The 20,226-nt window shown below is 41.4% G+C and overlaps 7 protein-coding genes across 13 annotated transcripts; 3 read left to right on the top strand and 4 right to left on the bottom strand.

The window, feature by feature from the left end:
* Positions 1–9: 9 nt before the first annotated feature.
* On the bottom strand, positions 10–1,264 carry CG5056 (uncharacterized protein). Its single transcript, NM_135547.3, has one exon. The coding sequence runs from the start codon at positions 1,078–1,080 to the stop codon at positions 217–219; it is 864 nt and encodes a 287-aa protein (NP_609391.1). The 5' UTR covers positions 1,081–1,264; the 3' UTR covers positions 10–216.
* A 281-nt stretch (positions 1,265–1,545) lies between these two features.
* Positions 1,546–3,485, bottom strand: lft (lowfat). 2 transcript variants are annotated; one of them, NM_001201846.2, is made up of 5 exons: positions 3,359–3,485; positions 2,766–2,924; positions 2,528–2,691; positions 2,276–2,466; positions 1,546–2,185 (listed from the first exon to the last, which is right to left on the bottom strand). In NM_001201846.2, the coding sequence occupies exons 2-5, from the start codon at positions 2,836–2,838 to the stop codon at positions 1,807–1,809; spliced, it is 807 nt and encodes a 268-aa protein (NP_001188775.1). In that variant the 5' UTR covers positions 2,839–2,924; positions 3,359–3,485; the 3' UTR covers positions 1,546–1,806. The 2 variants fall into 2 exon arrangements, with proteins under 2 accessions (NP_001188775.1, NP_609390.1); NM_135546.3 differs by having other exon boundaries at positions 3,374–3,485.
* Positions 3,486–3,863: 378 nt separating this feature from the next.
* Positions 3,864–4,967, bottom strand: pim (pimples). 2 transcript variants are annotated; one of them, NM_001273405.1, is made up of 3 exons: positions 4,818–4,967; positions 4,431–4,754; positions 3,864–4,367 (listed from the first exon to the last, which is right to left on the bottom strand). In NM_001273405.1, the coding sequence occupies exons 1-3, from the start codon at positions 4,855–4,857 to the stop codon at positions 4,132–4,134; spliced, it is 600 nt and encodes a 199-aa protein (NP_001260334.1). In that variant the 5' UTR covers positions 4,858–4,967; the 3' UTR covers positions 3,864–4,131. The 2 variants fall into 2 exon arrangements, with proteins under 2 accessions (NP_001260334.1, NP_476678.1); NM_057330.3 differs by having other exon boundaries at positions 3,910–4,367.
* A 281-nt stretch (positions 4,968–5,248) lies between these two features.
* On the top strand, positions 5,249–9,822 carry Cand1 (Cullin-associated and neddylation-dissociated 1). 2 transcript variants are annotated; one of them, NM_001273404.1, is made up of 8 exons: positions 5,249–5,493; positions 5,559–5,942; positions 6,001–6,290; positions 6,372–6,534; positions 6,595–7,953; positions 8,018–9,245; positions 9,308–9,454; positions 9,519–9,822. In NM_001273404.1, the coding sequence occupies exons 1-8, from the start codon at positions 5,449–5,451 to the stop codon at positions 9,647–9,649; spliced, it is 3,747 nt and encodes a 1,248-aa protein (NP_001260333.1). In that variant the 5' UTR covers positions 5,249–5,448; the 3' UTR covers positions 9,650–9,822. The 2 variants fall into 2 exon arrangements, with proteins under 2 accessions (NP_001260333.1, NP_609389.1); NM_135545.3 differs by having other exon boundaries at positions 9,519–9,772.
* A 55-nt stretch (positions 9,823–9,877) lies between these two features.
* ClpP (Caseinolytic protease proteolytic subunit) lies at positions 9,878–11,161 on the bottom strand. Of its 2 annotated transcripts, none has more exons than NM_001273403.1 (3): positions 11,000–11,161; positions 10,521–10,946; positions 9,878–10,464 (listed from the first exon to the last, which is right to left on the bottom strand). In NM_001273403.1, exons 1-3 carry the CDS (start codon positions 11,039–11,041, stop codon positions 10,171–10,173), a joined length of 762 nt encoding a protein of 253 aa, NP_001260332.1. In that variant the 5' UTR covers positions 11,042–11,161; the 3' UTR covers positions 9,878–10,170. The 2 variants fall into 2 exon arrangements, with proteins under 2 accessions (NP_001260332.1, NP_609388.1); NM_135544.3 differs by having other exon boundaries at positions 10,080–10,464.
* A 197-nt stretch (positions 11,162–11,358) lies between these two features.
* Positions 11,359–13,213, top strand: CtsL4 (Cathepsin L4). The gene is made up of 5 exons (NM_135543.2): positions 11,359–11,799; positions 11,856–12,008; positions 12,088–12,474; positions 12,730–12,890; positions 12,951–13,213. Exons 1-5 carry the CDS (start codon positions 11,680–11,682, stop codon positions 13,144–13,146), a joined length of 1,017 nt encoding a protein of 338 aa, NP_609387.1. The 5' UTR covers positions 11,359–11,679; the 3' UTR covers positions 13,147–13,213.
* Positions 13,214–14,050: 837 nt separating this feature from the next.
* Positions 14,051–20,105, top strand: CG34367 (uncharacterized protein). Of its 3 annotated transcripts, NM_001103670.3 has the most exons (5): positions 14,051–14,724; positions 15,931–16,241; positions 17,179–17,236; positions 18,983–19,296; positions 19,760–20,105. In NM_001103670.3, exons 1-5 carry the CDS (start codon positions 14,325–14,327, stop codon positions 19,937–19,939), a joined length of 1,263 nt encoding a protein of 420 aa, NP_001097140.1. In that variant the 5' UTR covers positions 14,051–14,324; the 3' UTR covers positions 19,940–20,105. The 3 variants fall into 3 exon arrangements, with proteins under 3 accessions (NP_001097140.1, NP_001162934.1, NP_001260331.1); NM_001169463.1 differs by lacking the exon at positions 14,051–14,724 and having other exon boundaries at positions 15,865–16,241; NM_001273402.1 differs by lacking the exons at positions 14,051–14,724; positions 17,179–17,236 and having other exon boundaries at positions 15,865–16,241.
* Positions 20,106–20,226: the final 121 nt, after the last annotated feature.

Below are 20,226 nucleotides of genomic sequence, written 5' to 3'. Positions count from 1 at the left end.
TTTAGGTATGTTTAGAAATGCTGTATTTCGCAGAATATACCAATGACTATGTACATATTATACACTATAAATATTTAGGTTAGTTAACTTGAGTTACAAAGGGCTGAAATTGTGTAATTAAATTCACAAATAACATATATGTATATATAGTACACTTGAAACTTACAAAGTTATTCAGAGAAATTGTATGAATTAATAAGGTTATCGATTCGCTTATTATATATACATCATCTCAGCCATAGAGGACATCTTTTTGGGAATATGAACAATGGTGTCGAAGTAGCTGGCCAGCTCACCGATGGTAACATCATCGCAATTCCCTGGACTCGTCGAATTGTAGCTGGCCTGCTGCGAGCAGGTTGCGCCCACCAGCGAGACGGCTGACAGAGACCTGGTAGCGGCAGAAACTCCCAAGGTGTCGATCTTATGGCTCTGTGCGGATCCCGAAGGTCCTGGCACCTCTAAAGCACCACCCGAGTGGCGAGCCTTCGATGAACTGCTGTTCCTCGACAAGTGCCAGCTATTTCCCATGGTGCTTCGCTTCGACTGGTCGAGCATGGCGTTGCATTCACCAATGACATCGCGAAACGCGCATGTGCAGCTCGATTTTAGTTCGTCGGCGACCTGGTCAACAATATCACTGGATTCCTCTTTTGGCTTGCACGGCACAATCCTGCCGCTGCGCACAATCCATTTGCCATGCTCGCAGCCGTACAAGGACTTCAAAATTGGTGGCCGAAATATGTTCTTCTTCGATGTGCCATTGCGCTTTTGATAGTGCTTCTGGACGCCGTGAGAGCAGCTCAGCGGACTAACAATCTCAAAGGATTCTTCTGGAACAAAGGAGTCCTCTTGCTTGCAGTCCTGCAGACAACTCTCGGATCTACGACGTGGTCTGCACTTCCAGCGATGTTGTGGTCGGTGCTTGGCGCCATCAGTTGTGGCGCCTTCGCAGCCATCAGATGGATCGAATCCGTTATCTGCATCGTAAAATGGATTTCGCCTCACACTCTTGACGATACGATGAGTCTGTGTTATTTTCAACTTGTCCAGATCAGCTGGTAGCTCTTCGGTGGCCATTGTGCTGCTGGGTCACAGTACTTTCTTTTCCGTGTGGCCTACGCTAACGTGTTCGATGTTTGCTCAATGTTATTGAAAGCAATTGGATGCTTTTGTAAACTTTTTGTTCGTTTTTTCCTATTTCTATTGTATGTATGTGTTACATTCACAGAATAACAGATAAGGTAGCGACACAAATCACACTAATATCCAGGGATGGACTGTATCCCAATTTGTGCTAGACTGTGTGTTGGAACGACGGAATGAGAAATTAGAAATATGGTCTTACCATTCCTTAACCAAAAATAATTTATTATATAAATAACTTGAAATAAATTACTTTTGCTTTAGATTAGCTGAAACACATCAGAAATATGAGTTTGTACAAAAGTTGAATTCAACTTTGTAGCTTCCCTTGCCTTGGATTCCACAATATATTTGGTTAGCTAAACAATATTAGCATTCATAAAATACAAATGAACTTTTAAGTTAAAATATTATATTTATTTTATTGGATTTAGTCTTATTTGTGTAGCAGCTGTTTTAAAAATCACATTTTCAAAGATTTTTAAATTAATTTTCATAATTTGGAAGTGTTTGTGGGAAGTGTAATAATTTCCGCTTGTTTTTCATCATGGAGATCATATGGTATGCCAATTAAATAAATATTGATCGTCGTTAAAGTTGAAATTATACGATTTATCTAAAAAAAGGGTTAATTTCGATCGTGCTTATTAATTTTTCCAATTAATCATCAATGGTAGCCGAGTTAAGGGCACTGCCGCCCAGCTGATTATGTGCTATCATAAGGATATCCTTCTTCTCCTTCGGAAAGCGCAATTCACGCCCAGCCATGCGAAAGGTCTCCAGCTCCCTCTCGGCGAGCACCAACTCCCTGCGAATAACGCCTGGATTATCGTGCTCCCTGGCAATCCAATCCAATGCCATCTGCGATCGCATCTCGTCGTCCAGGCTCCGGTTCGAATAATGAGCCACCACTTCCTGCCTGGAGCAGTGGCGTTCGCGCATTGCTTTCAGCGATCCGTTCCAGTGAAGCAGTTGGAACACGGTCATAAGCTCCTGGAACTCCAGCATGGTTCTTCCCTTGTTCGCCTCCAGCATGAATCTAAACTCAGAAAAATGTTTATTAATTCATAATACTTAGAAAGATAGGGTTTCAATAGCAAGTGCATATATTATGGTTTATGGAACCCACCTGAATGCTCCGATGCCCGATTCTGTGCCCTCGTTGATTTGCGATGTGCCCTTGAAGGAAGTGCGAGCATCCTGAACCGCCTTTTGAATGAACTCATCGCTGATTCGACGCGATGGATGCTCATTAAAGACGGAATTCATTAGGGCGATCTTGGCCGAACTGCGACGAGCCTCTGCCTTGGTGGGACAGTTCTAAAATGTAGTAAATGTGTTACAAAACACTGCGTCAACACTTTGCTAATAACGTAGTTACTTGAAAACTTCCAAAGCAGCTTCCTCCAGGAAGTGTTACGAAGCAAATGTATGGCTGGCTATTAGACGGAATCGATTCGTAAATCACAAGAGCTCCATTTTTCAATTCAGCTCCACGAGACTGCTTCATTTGCCAAAACTCTTGTAGGGCTTCAACGACATTTACTGAACGATATGCGAATTATGCGACTGGTTTATACTAATAGATAAAAAAAAAAACAAACACAAATCAAACTCACCTCTATAATCTCTATCCTCGTAAAATCCAGTTACGGTTGGTAAAACCCAAAAAGGTTCTTCGGGATAGACCATTTTTAAGATTATTCAATATTGTGTTGAACAAAGAATGGTTTCGGGTTTCGTTTTCAGCACAAATAAAACCGCATATCATTCAGTGGCTGCAGAAATTAACATCTAATTAATTTATTGGCTACAAATACTTAGTACATGTGTTAATTTAATTTTTTGTTCACTAAAAGTCCATTGAAGTGTCGGTAATTAGTTTCGATCTTGATTTCATCAGACAGGAAATATTATACATTAACAGCATATGTTTACATACATACAAGAGATGTATTGTTGCACTGGTGACACTGCCACGTCTTTAAACATATGTACATCGCAACATCCCTCGGCAATTACGAGTTTGTCGCCTAAGTCTTTCGATTCGGTGTGGTCGGAAAGTTTGTTAAATGCGTATGTATTTTGTACCAATTGCCGTATTAGGTCATAATTTTAACACAAACACAATTATTAGTGAACAATTGCACATCTTAAGTGAGTCTTTTTATGTTCATTTGCACGAGTATATGTTTATTTGTTAGATTTATACCTCTTTTGCATTTACATTTCGTTTTATACACTCATATTGTTAATTTTCACTTTTATTTTATCCAGGAGAACGGACCACTAAGGTCACCAGCGAGACGAGAAACCTTTCTGCAGCAATGTAAAAAAAACTGGATACATTACTGTGCCGCAGTGTTGCCAACTGTTGGCCACCAGAAAAAAGCCAGACGTCATTTAGCGGGAAAAGGCTAACAAGATGCAAACAAAAGCTAGCTAGCTGGGAAAATATTTTGGTTTACTGAACAAAAATGTTTAATTCCCAAATAAATATAAACTTTTCATATTAGGCAAACACAGAGGAAACCCTAAAAATAGATTAGAATTATTCCACCAAATATCAAATTCAATATAAACGGAGTGAATATACTTAAGCCCCGCGAATGCTGATAAATATCAAGAGACAAAAGGTGGAAGCAATAAACTCTGTTTACATTCACAACTGAACTCCAAAGCTCCATAAATTAATCTCCCAGTTAGTTTTTATAGTTGCTTTAATTCAAAATCACTTCCAAACGAGGTACATCGTACACATATAATTGCCTGTTGGAGGCTTAATGTCGGTTCTTAAACTACTAAATATATTGTAGCGTAAAAAAAATATTTTTCACAAATGTGATTCGAGACAACAAACTTGGATAGCTAATGGTATAACAGTTTCTCTTAGCATAACATTAATAAATAATTAATTAGTAGTACAAAGATACCTAGCTAAAAAATATTAAACTACAATTAATCATAGAACTTTTAAACAAGGATCTAAAATAGAACATCAATGCCTTCCAAGTTAGGCAATGGGGGATATAAATTTAATAAGTATTCAGGCTCTGCAGGCTCCATGTTTTCTGTGTTGTATATGTATGGCAGGTCAGTAAAATCTAGGGGCGGAAGGCATCTGTTTTCCAAATTATTTTCCAATGTGCGCAGATCAAGATAAAGTTGATCCAATAGTCCTTCATAGCCCTCTTGATTTTCCGACCAGGTCTCTGTGACCGCTGTAATAATACAACTTATAGTACAATTTTCAAGGGGAGTTGTTTAATATGAGCGGTACTTACGCTTGCTGCAGTTCTTCAAACATTTCTCGTTCGGAAAGTCAGTGTAGTTGAACAAATTGACGACTCTGTATTCGCAATTCAATACGTAGGCGCCCAAAAAGCAGCTATTTGTTTTATACCTAACTTCCTCGCGATCCCTGCTGACCACATTTTGTTTGGGGGCCTTTCGCAGCGAAAGCTTGGCAATACTACCCTCGAGTTTCAGAGAAGTGCTTTTGAACGGGGTTATTCCAGGAGTTTGGTGCATCACATTGTCAAGGTTACCAAGAGGTTTCTTCAATACGGAATTTGTAGGAACTCCATTTTTAATGGGATTCGCTGGCACTGCAATGATAAATGGCTATGTAATTACTAACACGAACGGGAGTCGAACCTAATTCAACTTACAATTAATGCCGGTGTTTTCCTTGTTTAAAATCTGATCCATTTTGTTAGCATTTATTGGTGTTAAAAAGGTATTTTGATTGAATTCTAGCAGTGAGCTGCGGTTTAGTTTAAAATAATTCCTGAAAACGAGCGGCACTTTTCTAGAGATGGGAGACTCTTAGTGCCACATAGCTGATATATCGTTCATCTGAAACGATGGTAATGACACAAAGTATTTTACTAGTAAATAAATTGGGAATTAATATTTGATAATATATATATTTATATTTTGATTGTCATGTATTAACTCAAAAATAAAATAACCTAAATATAAAAATTTACTAGTACATAAAATCTTGTTCCAAAATATTTCTCCACCGTATTTTATACCACGAAAATGTACCAAAACCATTATCGGCATCCAAAAGGCATTAGGGATTATAAAGTGGGTTTTTTAGTTTTTCAAAGTGGGCCCACTTAAGCAGCCTTTATAACAAAATTGAGTGAATATAAAACTTGGAGATTCAATACCGGAAAAATTTCAGTAAATTTTCAAGTTTTAGAACACCAAAAATAGGGCAGCCCAATACAAATACACAATATTTCACTTATCAGTTAATTGCTATCGATCGAACGTTTCAAAGCCTTCGCTATGGCGTCACATCAGTACCACCAAATTGCCAATTTGCTGGAAAAAGTATGTATAGAATTTCATTTTTGCAACATAACGAAATTCTAATTCCGCTCTCTCGTCTGCTGCAGATGACGTCGACGGACAAGGACTTCCGTTTCATGGCGACAAACGATCTGATGACGGAGCTACAGAAGGATAGCATCATCCTGGACGACGAGTCCGAGAAAAAGGTGGTGCGAATGGTGCTCAAGCTGCTGGAAGACAAGAACGGCGAAGTTCAGAACCTGGCTGTCAAGTGCCTGGGTCCCCTGGTCAACAAGGTGAAGGAGATCCAGGTGGAGACCATCGTGGACTCGCTGTGCGCCAACATGATGTCCAACACGGAGCAGCTGCGCGACATATCGAGTATTGGCCTAAAGACAGTGATTGCCGAGCTGCCGCAGTCCTCAAACTCCCTGGCCCCAAATGTCTGTCAAAGGATCACCGGCAAACTGAGCACAGCAATTGAGAAGGTGCGTTATATTGCTATTCCCTAGGCACCCAAACGTTTAATCCGTTGTTCCTTAATAGGAGGACGTCTCTGTGAAACTGGAGTCGCTGGACATTCTGGCCGATCTGCTCTCTCGCTTCGGGGAGTTCCTCGTTCCCTTCCACAGCACCATTCTGAAAGCTCTGATGCCCCAGTTGGCCTCATCGCGCCAGGCTGTTCGCAAGCGTACCATCGTGGCCCTGTCATTTCTGCTGATCCAGGCCAATAGCAACGCCTACAACGGTGTCATCGATCATCTGCTCGATGGCCTAGAGAACCCACCAAATCCAGCTGCCATTCGAACTTACATTCAGTGCCTGGCTTCGATATGGTAAGTTCCAATTCCTGAAATTGTTATATATTTTATGCCATATGATCTTTAGATGCAATTTTATTTAACTTTACTCTTTAGTCGACAGGCTGGCCATCGACTTTGCAATCACATTGATCGCTCCATGCTCCTGCTGAGCCAGTACAGCCAGCGGGATGACGATGAGCTGCGCGAGTTTTGTCTGCAGGCCTGCGAAGCTTTCGTCATGCGCTGCCCAGATGCCATAAACCCGCATATTCCCATGGTAAGGAGTACACATGCTTTATGTTCTCATTCACGTTTAATAGCTTATGGGTTTTGTTAGATCCTGGAGCTGTGCCTCAACTATATCACCTACGATCCAAACTACAACTACGAGACGGATGATGGCGACACTGGCAATGCCATGGACACGGAGGATGATGAGTACGTCGATAGTGAGGAGTACAGTGACGACGACGACATGAGCTGGAAGGTTCGTCGCGCTGCAGCCAAGTGTCTGGAGGTCTTGATATCCACACGGCAGGAGCTCGTCGAGGACTTCTATCGCAGCCTGAGTCCGGCTTTGATTGCGCGCTTCAAGGAGCGTGAGGAGAATGTTAAGTCCGACATATTTCACGCCTATGTGGCCCTGCTAAAGAACACACGCCTCACCGACGACGTGGCCAACGACCACGACTCAATGGATCAGGTATCGGGTCCGACCTCGCTGTTAATTGAGCAGCTGCCACTCATTGTGAAAGCCATACAGCCGTTAATGAGGGAAAAATCGATGAAAACGCGTCAAGACTGCTTCCTCTTGCTGCGCGAGCTGTTGAATTCGCTACCAGGTGCCCTGGGACCCTACTTGGACAGCATTGTGCCAGGCATAAGCTATTCGCTGAATGACAAAAGCTCTACCAGCAACATGAAGATCGAATCTCTGGGATTCCTTTACTCGCTGCTCCAAGGACATCCGCCGCATGTCTTTCATCCACATATTCCCCTACTGGTGCCCCTCGTAGTGACTTCGGTCTTCGATCCTTTCTATAAGATTGCCACCGAGGCGCTTTTGGTGCTGCAGCAGTTGGTAAAGGTGATTCGTCCATTAGAACCGAATGCGGCCAAGTCCGACTTTGATGCCCCATCGTTTGTGGGTCAGGTTTACTCGTGCACATTGCAGAAACTGAAAGTGACGGATGTCGACCAGGAGGTAAAGGAGCGAGCCATAGCCTGCATGGGGCAGATTATCGCCAACATGGGCGACATGCTGCAGAATGAGCTGGCGGTTTGCCTGCCAATCTTCATGGAGCGCCTAAAGAACGAAGTAACCCGTTTGAGCAGCGTGAAGGCGTTGACCCTGATCGCAGCTTCGTCCCTGCGCATAGATCTGACACCCATCCTGCACGACGTGTTGCCCGCATTGGGCACATTCCTGCGTAAGAACCACCGCGCCCTCAAGCTGCACTCCCTCGATCTGATCAACAAGATCGTCATCAACTATTCGAGCAACTTCGAGGCGAACCTTCTGCAGACAGCCATAGTTGAGATCCCACCGCTTATATCGGATTCGGATTTGCACGTAGCCCAGTACTCTCTGACGCTTTTGAGCACCGTAGCTCGCAGGCAGCCCCAAGCTCTGGTCGGCATACATGAGCAGTTCTTGCGCTCCGTGCTCATTTTGGTTCGATCTCCTTTGCTGCAGGTGGGTGAATTTTAATTAACAGCTGAGTAATTAGCAAAACTAATAACTGATTTCTTTGCTACAGGGATCCGCATTGAATTGCACGTTGGAGCTGTTCCAGGCCTTGGTGCAAACACAGCTGTCTGGCCTGGACTATCATTCGCTCGTTTCGAAGCTAATGGCACCAGTTCTGGGTGGCAACGGTGACGTCAAATCCAGAGCCACTGCCGGCGCTCCCAGTGAGGTGGTGCAGCTGCACAAGCAGGCCTATCACTCATCGGCCAAGTGCATTGCTGCCTTAACACAGCAGTGTCCCCAGGTGGCGACCCCATTGGCCACAAAGCTGATAACGGATCTGCAGAAGCGTAACGATACGGAAATCATATTCTGTTTGCTCACCATCGGTGAGATTGGCAGGCACTTTGATCTGAGCTCCATACAGGTGCTGCCGCAGACAATTATTGAATGCTTTGGGGCCACCTCGGAGGATGTAAAGGCTGCAGCCTCGCATGCTCTCGGCGCTGTGTCCGTGGGCAGCCTGCAGACATACCTGCCTCTGATTCTGCACGAGATTGAGGTGCAGCCGAAGAGACAGTATTTGCTGCTACATTCGCTTAAGGAGGTCATTTCATCGCTATCGGTATCGCCCAGCGGACTCGCCCAGCTCCTACCCTCGGTGCCATCCATTTGGGATCAGCTCTTCAAGCATTGCGAGTGTTCGGAGGAGGGATCACGCAACGTGGTGGCCGAGTGCCTGGGCAAACTGGTGCTGGTCAATCCCGACGAGCTGCTGCCGCAACTGCAGCAGGCATTGCGTTCCGAAAGCGCCACCATGCGCACCGTTGTTGTCTCCTCAGTAAAGTTTACCATCTCCGATCAGCCGCAGCCCATTGATGTTCTGCTCAAGCAGAACATTGGCGAGTTTCTATTTGCCCTGCGAGATCCGGAGCCCCAAGTGAGACGCGTCGCACTAGTAGCCTTCAATTCGGCGGTACACAACAAGCCCAGTTTGGTGCGCGATTTGCTGCCCACCCTTTTGCCTTGGCTCTACTCGGAGACGAAGGTGAAGAGCGAACTGATTAGGGAGGTGGAGATGGGTCCCTTCAAGCACACCGTCGACGACGGTCTCGACATTCGCAAAGCGGCATTTGAATGCATGTACACACTTCTCGAGCAGGGCTTGGATCGTGTGGATGTCATGCAGTTCCTGGACCATGTCCAGGCTGGTCTGTGCGACCACTACGACATCAAGATGCTGACGTACCTGATGACGGCACGTCTGGCCATCTTGTGCCCGGATAAGGTTCTGCTAAGTGAGTAGTACCAAAGCCTTGATTACTTGAGATCTCTTATTCACTTTGCTCAATTCTTTCAGGACTCGATCAATTTATACAGCAACTACGTGATACGTGCACCCACAAGGTGAAGGCCAACTCTGTGAAACAGGAGTACGAAAAGCAGGACGAACTCAAGCGTTCTGCCCTTCGTGCAGTCTCGGCCCTTTCGCAAATACCCAAAGCAAGTAAGTAAAAATATTGAAGAACATTGTATCTGAAAATAAACTAATTGAAATTCCTCTTCAATAGACAAAAATCAGCAGTTAGTGGATTTCCTCAAGTCGATCAAAGAAACACCGGAATTAAACAAGATCTTCGAGTACATACAGAAGGATTCCATCACCGGTAGCTCAGATATTATAGTAATGGATCAGAGTTAAAAGGGAAACTTGGTTTCAAATTCCTTTACTTAATTAAGAATATGCGTTTGCGCACAAACAAGTATCTCTTTTTCTGATATAGCTTTTAAATTTTCTAATAAGAAATAAATGCAGATCGACTTGAAAGAGTTAATTAGTAAACAGTAAACCACTCCCAAAAACTACCGACAACCAAAAACAAACAAATGCCGTATTGAGTACTGTGTTTATGAATTTTACTAAAAGTTTATTGATTGGTTTAGCATTTTAACGAGGGAGAATGATGGATGATAGGATCCATTTGCTCTTCCTGAAAGAGACTAGCTCTTCAATCAGATAACGATAATTCCAGTTCATCCTCTCTTAACTAAGAGCAACTGATTACGTAAAGGCTTTTAAACATTAATGATGCAATATTAATAATGCTCAATCATGAGAAAGTCGACATGGTGTATTTGGAAAGTGTATATTCTGTGGAAAACTGAATTATTCAAATTGTTTCGAACTTATGATTGAATTTTGGTCTATAGGAAGGTGGAAATTTAGGCTGCCTGCTTGCTTCTCTTCTTCTCGCACTCCTCGGGCACGGCTTTGCCGGAGGTGACGCCGCCGTCCGACGCGGGTCCCGTTTCGGAAACAGTCTCTGGAGGATGTTCAAGCACGTGGTCAATGATGCCCAGCACTTTTGCCTCCTCGGGGGTCATGAAGTGGTCGCGCTCCATGCGTCCGGACATCTCCTCGTACGTATTCTTGGCGTGCTTCACGTAGATGTTGGTCAGCTGGCGCTTGATTTTGATAATTTCCTCAGCATGTATTAGGATGTCTGTGGCTTGGCCCTGGGCGAGATTGCATCATCAATTCGGGTGAGATTTTTACACTAGAATGTACTTACTTGTGCGCCACCAGAGGGCTGATGTATCATTATTCGCGCGTTGGGTAGGGAGTACCGCATGCCAGGAGCACCGGCCGCGAGCAGGAGGGATCCCATCGAGCAGGCCTGTCCAACGCACCAAGTTGCAATGGGTGGCTTGACGTACTGCATCGTATCGTAGATCGCCAAACCCGCTGTAACAACACCGCCGGGCGAATTGATGTACAGATGGATCGGTTTGTTGACGTTCTCCGATTGCAGGAACAGCAGTTGAGCCACCACAGTCGAACTGATGTCGTCGGTTATGTTGCCCATAAGGCAAATTATACGCTCCTTCAGCAGACGTGAGAATATGTCGTAGGCCCGCTCACCGCGGCCAGTTTGCTCGACCACCATGGGAATCAGGTTGATGTTGCGAACAGAATTCGCCCGGCCGCCACATTGTACCTGCAAGTCGGTGGATTAATATGGGCATTACCATGTGTCATGGTTAAACTTACTGAACTAATTTGTAAAAAGCGGCTAACAGCGGTTTTCAGCATGATCCTGGTTTTGTTTTGACGCAAATCAACCGGATTCGCAATGTTATGCAAAACAGCTGTTCTTAAGGCTAAGAATACACACTTTAAATCATTTCTGACACAAATGAAAAGAAACACTGAATTCCGACTGGCATGTAAGACAAAGGGTATATGAACTTACATTATGGGTATTCCCCAGTTTTCGTCCAACAGTTTTTTCTATTGAAATACTGAGAAAATCTCGCAAGATTTGTTGCAAAATTCGGAAGAGAGGCTATATTGCATTTCTGTGGGAACGACTGGAATTTTAGAATGAAGTGAAACACAGCTGGCCATGGCTAATCGAAAATAATAATAACTTCTGTGATTTATAAAAATATTATGTTTTTTGTTCTTTAAATATGTTAAATATTTATTGTACGAAGTGTACCATTAAAAGCAAATTACTTATACTGAGCTAGACTTTAAATGCATAATGATGTATAATTTTGATTTGTTTTTAGTCAGCTTATATAAAATAATATGCTCTTTCTAAATGTAATCTAATGGGTGCTCACAGTTTCGATCAGACTTTTACGTTGCTTCTTAAGAAAGCATAAATATGCTTAGTTGCGATTTTAGTTTATTGACAGTAACTGAAGGTAATGAAGTCAAAAGCAATGTGGAAATTAATTTTCTTTGGTTGTTTATGTGGCCTAAATTGTCAAATTGTAACATCCAATTTGAGCGAAGGAAATTCTTCTTCTGCAAATTGCAAGAGCGAATTCGAAAAATTTAAGGTAAGCTTTAGAAAAATAAAAATTAAACCTATTAAGAGCTTATAAATGCCTTCTAGAATAATAACAATCGCAAATATCTTCGCACCTACGATGAAATGCGAAGTTACAAGGCGTTCGAGGAAAATTTCAAAGTTATTGAGGAACACAATCAAAACTATAAGGAAGGTCAAACGAGCTTCAGGTTGAAGCCAAATATTTTTGCTGATATGGTGCGTATTTCAAAAAACATATAAATGTACATCCCAAAGCCTAAAAACAATAATATTATTTAAATATTTTGAAAACCAGAGCACAGATGGTTACCTCAAGGGATTTTTGCGACTGTTGAAGAGCAATATTGAAGACAGCGCGGATAATATGGCCGAAATAGTTGGTTCTCCTCTAATGGCCAATGTGCCCGAAAGTTTGGATTGGCGCAGCAAGGGATTCATCACACCACCGTATAATCAACTTTCCTGCGGTTCCTGCTACGCCTTCTCCATTGCCGAGAGCATCATGGGTCAGGTATTCAAGCGAACCGGGAAAATATTGAGCCTGAGTAAGCAACAAATCGTGGACTGCAGTGTGTCCCATGGAAACCAAGGATGCGTCGGCGGCTCCCTGCGAAATACTTTGAGTTATTTGCAGAGCACGGGCGGCATAATGAGGGACCAAGATTATCCGTATGTGGCAAGGGTAAATACCAAACAATTAGGAAGATAGTTAGTTGCTTTTATTTAGATATATACGCTTATTTATAAGCTTTATAAAAATCAAGGTGTTAGAATGACTACAGCTTGAGCTATTCATTTAATTGGTAAGTTAAGGAACGAATCTTTTGTTTTTTAAACATTATCAAATTATTTTTGGTGATATTGAATATTAGAATAGTAGAATATTTAGTTATTACAGGCAATACAACTAATGCTAACTAATGCATATGTTTTTCAGAAAGGCAAATGCCAGTTCGTACCCGATTTATCCGTAGTTAATGTGACATCCTGGGCCATTCTTCCCGTGCGCGATGAGCAGGCCATTCAGGCGGCAGTTACCCACATTGGACCAGTTGCAATTTCTATAAATGCCTCCCCAAAGACATTTCAACTGTACAGGTAATGACCGTAAATACTTACATATATATTTTTGTTTTTAAATTTAGCCTTTTGTCTCAGTGACGGCATCTACGATGACCCCTTGTGCTCATCGGCTTCCGTAAATCATGCCATGGTGGTAATTGGTTTTGGAAAGGATTATTGGATACTAAAGAATTGGTGGGGCCAAAATTGGGGCGAAAATGGTTACATACGAATTCGCAAGGGAGTCAATATGTGCGGAATTGCCAATTATGCCGCTTATGCAATTGTTTAAACTAAATCTCTTATAACAAAATATCTATAAACTGATGAGAAAATAAATGATTTTTTAATAATAACTTATGAATTTGAAATTCTAGATGTCTCTAACTCAATGGGTTTGATATGTTGATAAATTAATGAGTTTACACTGTGCAACACAGTTCAGTTTGACAAATGAAGATGGCACATGTTCGTTCTGTAAAAACTAGGACATTAGCTGAGTATATTCGTCCTTCGATTGGATACTTGTGCAATAAACTCAGCAATGAGTTATGCCACCTTTGTAGCCCAGTGTCATTAGCACAAAGTTGAAGTAATGAATATGGGGGGCGTGGCAAAGCGCCAACTCAGATCCTTGTTTTATGGCACTGAGCCCGCCCACAAATCGATAAAACAGCTCCCCAAACGACGGCGACGACTTTGTGAAATAAAAATAATGCCCTTTTCCTGTGGATTTGCGTGGCAAGCACAGCGATTTAAATGGTATTTATAAAGTGCCAAAAAGCTGAGCGCTGGAAATCCTTCGACCAGGATGTGAAACTTTCGCGCAAAACTCCTCCCACAATGGCATCATTTATTGCAATTATAATGTGTTTCATTGCCGCTTAATGGATAAATAGTGCTCCATAATGGCTATAACCAATAATAGGAAAGTAAGCTGGAATCGCTGAGCGTGCAACCACTTTGCCTGCTCCGTAGACCAATGAGAGCAATTGAAAGGACCTCCGTAGGCAGGACTTCACTTAACTTTACACTGCCCCGCCGACTTGGGGTGGATTTTTTAAGGACTCACGCGAGAGAGAGAGAGCGATTTCGCTGGATTTTTGAAGGGTAGGAGAGTGAAGTGCTGTTGCAGGACCAAAGAAATTGCTAATTGAATAGAGTCAAGATGTTGAACTAGTCATATTTGTCCATTAAAACGGGCAGTCATCCGTTTATGTCTGGCCAAAATCGAAGCGATAATATTTTCTATTCCGTCGCGCTCTCGAACGAACAATTTAAGCGGTTGAATCGAATGTGGATAATCCGAAGGACATGCGCAGCAATAAAGAGCCAACTGAGGTGATTAGGCACGCCGAATGCCATTGGTGTTGACTATAAAATAGTCGGCAGCTTAGTTTCGTTACAGCAACTTATGCTCGAACGCATAAAAAAGCAACGGCATTTATTTGTTTACCCAAGCCAAGGATAATGGAGCAGTTGGCCCAGTTTGTCACCAAGTCCTTTGAGTTCAATCTAACTAACAACAGTGTACACGCCTTATTCAATTCGATGACGGGCGCGCGTTTAAAAAAGCCCACGGAAGTGAAAAATTCCATATTCATAAACTCGATCAGTTCCGGCGGCAGTTATGCCGATACTTGCGCGAGTGGCGAGGAGTCCGTGGACATAGACATTACCGACCTATCCGTATCCGAGAGCAATACGATCCTCGCTATCGATCCGGAGCCAACGGAAGAATCTCATTCGCAGCGCGAGGAGCATGTGGAAACCTACAGCCTTAGTCCCACTCTCCACAAGGCGGCGGTGGAGCCGAAGCCCAAGAACTGGCTAATTTCGGAGGATTTGGACGTGGACTCCCAGCCGGAAGGTAACTTCACTAACTGGATATGATGGGTAGTGCTGGTAGATATCGCTTAAAACATTCCGCAAGCTGATATCTTAAGATAATCCGCAATCTGATATCCTATATAATCCGTCGGTGATTGAACAATTTGCATGGTCCAAAGCAAATTTATTTCTTTTGTTTTTAACAAGAATAGAATAATATTTTTACCTGCATTTAATATTTTCTTACCATTATGTTACTTAGTTACTAATTTATTTGGCAAATTTTGGGATTACGATATCTTTAATTATATATTTGTGGCTTAAACAACTATATATAACATGTTTTAAATTGCAACATGGATTTAAAACCGACCGGATATCACTCAATAATAGAAAAAACTGAAAAGTTGTTGCATAATTAGGATGTTTGTTAAGAATTATGACATTTATAGCATGACTTTTTTATTACACATGGATCGAATACAAAAACGCGAATAAGTAAGGATATCACTTTTATACGGACAGATAAACGGACAAACAAACGGACATGGCTTGATCGACTCAGCTAGTGAATCCTAGTGAAAGATACTTTGTACGGTATAGGTTAAAGTCAAAGTGTTAAACAAGATAATTGCCTAATAAACCTTTTACCTATAACTTTATTACCGTCACATATCAATATCTAAAAGCAATTCGTAATCCATTGCGTTGATTCATCTAACCATTAATGTCCATATAAAGTATGTAGTTTATTCGATATCCGTAAATATTTGAGTTAATAAGCCAGTAGTTGTAGCATGTACATATATTCATCAAAAAGTGCCCATTAACTTTGTGTACAAGTTTCAAATAAAAATGATCTTATTCATAGTGTCTATATAATCCGTCGGATAATGAACTTGTATTTTCGGTGCATAACAAATCAATAATCACACATTTTAATTAAATAAAGACTAATGCCTTTTTTTTGCCGTTTTTATAACCAGTATAAATAGAGAAAGAAATCTTAAAGTTAAGAATAATACATTATAATAATATAATTATTACAAACAAAATCTACTGACTTAAAAATTTTTTAAGAGACATCATGATAAATTTGTTTGAATTTCTTTTTAATTTTAAAAGTGTAAAAAAAGTGACCCAAGCATTCAAAATAAAAGGATAAACTTGTGTTTTATATTCTAGATCGATTGACATTAAGTATGCCATACGCATATGAATATAGAAAAAACTATAACCTTTTCAGATCCGAAAATGTCTGGATTGCCCACTGCCAGCATAACCGAGTGCACGGAGGACAGTAATACGCCAAAGCTGGCGCCGGATAAGCCATTATTGCCGGAAGAATGCGTCTCTCCGGAGCCCAGTCGCAACCGGGAGCACTGCGATCCGCTGGACACGTCGCTGGTGAACACCAAGCAGCGGAGATCGCGGACGAACTTCACCCTGGACCAGCTGAACGAGCTGGAGCGACTGTTCGAGGAGACCCACTATCCAGATGCCTTCATGCGCGAGGAACTGAGTCAGCGACTGGGCCTCAGCGAAGCTAGAGTGCAGGTAATTATGTTCACGCATCAACTCCATAAATTATACCCCGATTGCAACATGACATTGGAAATGTCCGAGGACGCCCCTTTGGACACCACGAGGTCCAAATTGTTTTTCAATGGTTATTCATTACACTTGTACTAATGACAACCAGACATTGTCTCCCCGAAATATTTCGACCGAATGTGGAAGCAGTGACTTTGATTTTTCAACCACCGGCATGGTGAAAATAATGAAGGAAACTACATTGGAAAGTCGAAGTTTATATACCCTACAGCTTAAAGGAAAACTAGAAAATAGGTTTTTCAATTATTATCAACCAGCATACATAGATACTATATTCGATGATAATAATAACTACCTTTTGTAAGGATGATGTGCAGATACAGATATGCAGACGAATGGACAGACAGATATACGGACATTCTGACTTACGGACATATAGACAAAGTGACACAACTCGATGCTGATCCAAAATATATATATGTATATGCTGACAAAGTACATATACACTCTGTAAGGGCATAGATGGCATAGATATGGGGTGTTAAGTGGTTTACGCCACCCTTTGTCGTCTGGGACACAAGTAGAAAATTGCTCGAGCATCGGGGGGCCGGTTAGAGATTAAATGCTCAATCAGGGTGCTGGAATAGGCACTATGTGGTCATGAAATATGTAGTTACAATTCCAAAGCCAGCAGGAGTGTCACTTTTTTTATGGTCCGTAATAAATTGCTTAGCTCTTCGCAACTTTTAGCCCGCTAAAATATCTAAGAAGTACGCATCTGCCGAGATTAACGGGAAATAAACAGTGATAATTCAGTGTATACTGAAGCAACTAATGACCAAATCGGATATTATAATGCCTTAATTTCCTTAATTTATATTAATGAAACAAACAAGTGATGTGATGGTAACTTTCATTTATCAATTATGTGTTCTTGCAGGTTTGGTTTCAAAATAGAAGGGCGAAATGTAGAAAGCACGAAAACCAAATGCACAAAGGTGAGCAAATAACTAAGGCTCCTTCTAAGTTAACTTTAAAACATTAATGTAATTAAAAACTAGCATAAATTGGTGCCCCTTTTTTTTAAGCACCCCTCTCACCTTCGCCAAGTTTGCGCCAATTAAGCTTAATGAAAGTGTAAATTGCAATTAGTTAAGTACACAAAAATCAGGCTAGAACATTTACATTTCGGAATGCTGCTGTTCATTTTCTGGCTTATCAACTTGCTGGGGCCAATATGTTACGGTTTTCACAGTTGTTTAAATGTCTCTTCATTAATTCATTTGGCTTTCCGTTTCCGTTCAACCCTCGTTTCCAAGGACTTAACCCCCCCATCCATCCATCAACTTCCCCGCCCTACGCCACTCGATAGAATTTGTATCCTTCGTTTTATTGCCCGAATATTTAATTTGATGAAGTTAGCAATGATTTGTGCTTTGCTGTCGCTAAAAAAAAAAAGAGAAGCGTTCTTATTTTATGTATATATTGCCGAAGGGATTTCGCTGGCTAAAATCTGAGCAGATGCGTTTGTGAGTCCTGATTATAATTCGAAGGGCAAACAAACTGAACTGAAAACCCGGAGGTGTTGAGGTGCGCGAAAAAATTTATTTTCGAGTTTAGAAGAATGCAAATCAATACATTTACGCATTTATGACTTCCTGAGTGTGTGTGCTTTTTCACATAAATATAAATCGCATTCGGGTAGCTCAGCCTAATTGGATTAAAAAAGATATAATCGCATTTATCAAATTTGCCGCCTAATGCGGCCGTATTTCAATACTGGACCTTCGGGCATAAAAAACTTTTCGGAAATGTAATCAAATTGAAATTTTGGCATAAAAAGCACGGCAGACACGGCGAATGGAATGGCCAGCACTTTATGGGTCCATATCAATTCTCAGGCTCTTTGCCACGGTGAACCACCCATAAACAAGACGTTAACCTGGCCTCCAGTTCCCAGGAGACCCATTTGTATGTGCCGCTCCACTCCAGAAATTTCACCCGCCAGCGGTAACACGTCCCTGTGGTTCCGGCCATCCGGCTTTCCGACTTTCCGGGGCGTTTTCCGAGCAATAAATTACAAAATGAATTCAATTACTTGTCACTGAATCTTAAAACGATTTGCCAATCTAGCAGGTACGGTACATATCCATCTAAGCAGAGTGATTGCCGGCAGTGAATCCTTCGGATAATCCTTAAAATATTGCTTATTTCTTTGGTGCATCTTAAAAATTTAAATCACTTTTTTATACACTGAAAACTTAATGCAAATAAGTTTGTACTTATTACCTGTTTTTACTCTATAACCTTACACAAAAAGTTTTGCAGTTCTTAACCTTTTTGTTTAAGTACATTATTAATAATTATATATTATTACTAATATATAAACTGTATTCGTCTTTTCAGTTACAAGCAGAATTTTGTCTTACCTGCATGTTTCATTTTTAGCGAATGTTTTTAAATGTTCGTATTTTAATGGTCAATGAAAGTTAAAGAGCTTAACAACTTAATCGCACTAAAGATCTTAAATTATAACAATTTAAGCCACATTACATAATTGATCCAAAATTTGAACAGATTATACAAACTGTAAACTTAAAAAACCTTTCCCTAACTAACCTTTTTCAACCTTAAACCTTAAACCTTACTTTCTTACAATGAAAGTCAAACTTAAATCTACACTTTAGTTCCACAAGCCCCATCCAAGTGCAACACGTCTCATGTAATCCACTTATATCTTAAAGGATTCCTCGTGGGCAGCCGGAGTCCGCCGATTGCCACTCCGCTGGAACCATGTCGTGTGGCTCCCTACGTCAGCCTGGCCGCCCTTCGCAGCTCATCCGTTCCATCCCATCCTGCCGCAGCGACCAGCTCGAATCCCCAGGCACCCGGTGTCTCCGGAACCAGCAGTTCCGGCAAGGTGGTCACCGTGGACTCACCACATAATCACAATCCGGCGATATCGCGCTCGGCTATCAAACAGTTTTCCAGCACCGTGGCAGCAGCCGCCGCCTTTTCCGCTTTCGATCCGGCCATTATTTCGGTGGCAGCTCATCAGGTAAAATTCCAAATGGTAGTATTGCATCTATGATCCTGGCAGATTCAGCGATGCCAATCCTGAACTTAAAATATTGTAATCGATTGAGGCAGGCGCTGGTTAAACATACAATTTTATAATCTCGACAAAATTTTAAAGATTTTATTTATTTAAACCATCGAAAAGTTATTCATTAGTGCAAAGCTTAAAAGCTTAATTACTTATAATAATGCGTATCGTTTTTATGATAACTAACTTATACGACAAAGTTTGGAAAAAAGCCGTTTTTCATTTGAAATATTTCACATTGAAGTTTGTATGTACTAAGAGCATAAAAATATGAGATTCTGAAGAATCCTTGCCAAGAAAATTCTTCTAAATATTGAATATAATCTTTATTTCTAATGGTCCCAATACGAGTTAAGCAAAATAGATACAATTTAATGTATATGTATCTATATATCTATTCTTTTGCTGATTTCAGTACGCAGCTGCTATAACTAATGGAACCGTGCCGGCTGGATTGTTTTCTGTGCCCCAGTACTCCATAAATCTGGCCGCCTTCGCCGCCGCCCACAGCAAGAGCTCTTCGATAGCCGATCTCCGGATGAAGGCCAAGAAGCACTCGGAATCGTTGGGTCTGCAGGCGGACATGGTGCTCTAGTGACCACCTGGTAGTAGAACGTAGACATGTACATTCAATCGATGGTGCGGTGGAATTGCGTCTAGCACCAAAGTAATAAAAAGGATAGCCACATTTATTTATTTAATTAAAGTCTTACTTAATAAATCTAATGAATAAGAATGACTTAAAACCAATATCGACAAATAAAAGAACTGTTTTTGAACGTGATCGTGGATCATCTAATGCTTCAATTGATCATCTCATTCTTAAATTTTTGTTTTCCAAATGATTTTTCAAATGATGGTTCAATACCAAAGTTTTATTTC

The sequence above is a fragment of the Drosophila melanogaster genome, chromosome 2L, assembly GCF_000001215.4.
Source record: "Drosophila melanogaster chromosome 2L".
In the NCBI taxonomy this organism is placed as follows: domain Eukaryota; kingdom Metazoa; phylum Arthropoda; class Insecta; order Diptera; family Drosophilidae; genus Drosophila; species Drosophila melanogaster.
This window is presented reverse-complemented; position numbering and strand designations above follow the sequence as displayed.

Coding starts and splice junctions, on each gene's coding strand:
- CG5056 (NM_135547.3), bottom strand. CDS start 1,080: ATGGCCACCGAAGAGCTACCAGCTGATCTGGACAAGTTGAAAATAACA.
- lft (NM_001201846.2), bottom strand. CDS start 2,838: ATGGTCTATCCCGAAGAACCTTTTTGGGTTTTACCAACCGTAACTGGA. Junction 2,467..2,527: donor GCTGCTTTGGAAGTTTTCAA/GTAACTACGTTA, acceptor ACTACATTTTAG/AACTGTCCCACCAAGGCAGA. Junction 2,186..2,275: donor TCGGGCATCGGAGCATTCAG/GTGGGTTCCATA, acceptor TTCTGAGTTTAG/ATTCATGCTGGAGGCGAACA.
- pim (NM_001273405.1), bottom strand. CDS start 4,857: ATGGATCAGATTTTAAACAAGGAAAACACCGGCATTAATT. Junction 4,755..4,817: donor GGAAAACACCGGCATTAATT/GTAAGTTGAATT, acceptor TTATCATTGCAG/TGCCAGCGAATCCCATTAAA. Junction 4,368..4,430: donor TTTGAAGAACTGCAGCAAGC/GTAAGTACCGCT, acceptor GTATTATTACAG/CGGTCACAGAGACCTGGTCG.
- Cand1 (NM_001273404.1), top strand. CDS start 5,449: ATGGCGTCACATCAGTACCACCAAATTGCCAATTTGCTGGAAAAA. Junction 5,943..6,000: donor TGAGCACAGCAATTGAGAAG/GTGCGTTATATT, acceptor GTTCCTTAATAG/GAGGACGTCTCTGTGAAACT. Junction 6,291..6,371: donor CAGTGCCTGGCTTCGATATG/GTAAGTTCCAAT, acceptor TTTACTCTTTAG/TCGACAGGCTGGCCATCGAC.
- ClpP (NM_001273403.1), bottom strand. CDS start 11,041: ATGCTGAAAACCGCTGTTAGCCGCTTTTTACAAATTAGTTCA. Junction 10,947..10,999: donor GCTTTTTACAAATTAGTTCA/GTAAGTTTAACC, acceptor ACCGACTTGCAG/GTACAATGTGGCGGCCGGGC. Junction 10,465..10,520: donor AGCCCTCTGGTGGCGCACAA/GTAAGTACATTC, acceptor AATCTCGCCCAG/GGCCAAGCCACAGACATCCT.
- CtsL4 (NM_135543.2), top strand. CDS start 11,680: ATGTGGAAATTAATTTTCTTTGGTTGTTTATGTGGCCTAAATTGTCAA. Junction 12,475..12,729: donor ATTATCCGTATGTGGCAAGG/GTAAATACCAAA, acceptor TATGTTTTTCAG/AAAGGCAAATGCCAGTTCGT. Junction 12,891..12,950: donor AAGACATTTCAACTGTACAG/GTAATGACCGTA, acceptor CTTTTGTCTCAG/TGACGGCATCTACGATGACC.
- CG34367 (NM_001103670.3), top strand. CDS start 14,325: ATGGAGCAGTTGGCCCAGTTTGTCACCAAGTCCTTTGAGTTCAATCTA. Junction 14,725..15,930: donor CGTGGACTCCCAGCCGGAAG/GTAACTTCACTA, acceptor TAACCTTTTCAG/ATCCGAAAATGTCTGGATTG. Junction 16,242..17,178: donor TCAGCGAAGCTAGAGTGCAG/GTAATTATGTTC, acceptor GTGTTCTTGCAG/GTTTGGTTTCAAAATAGAAG.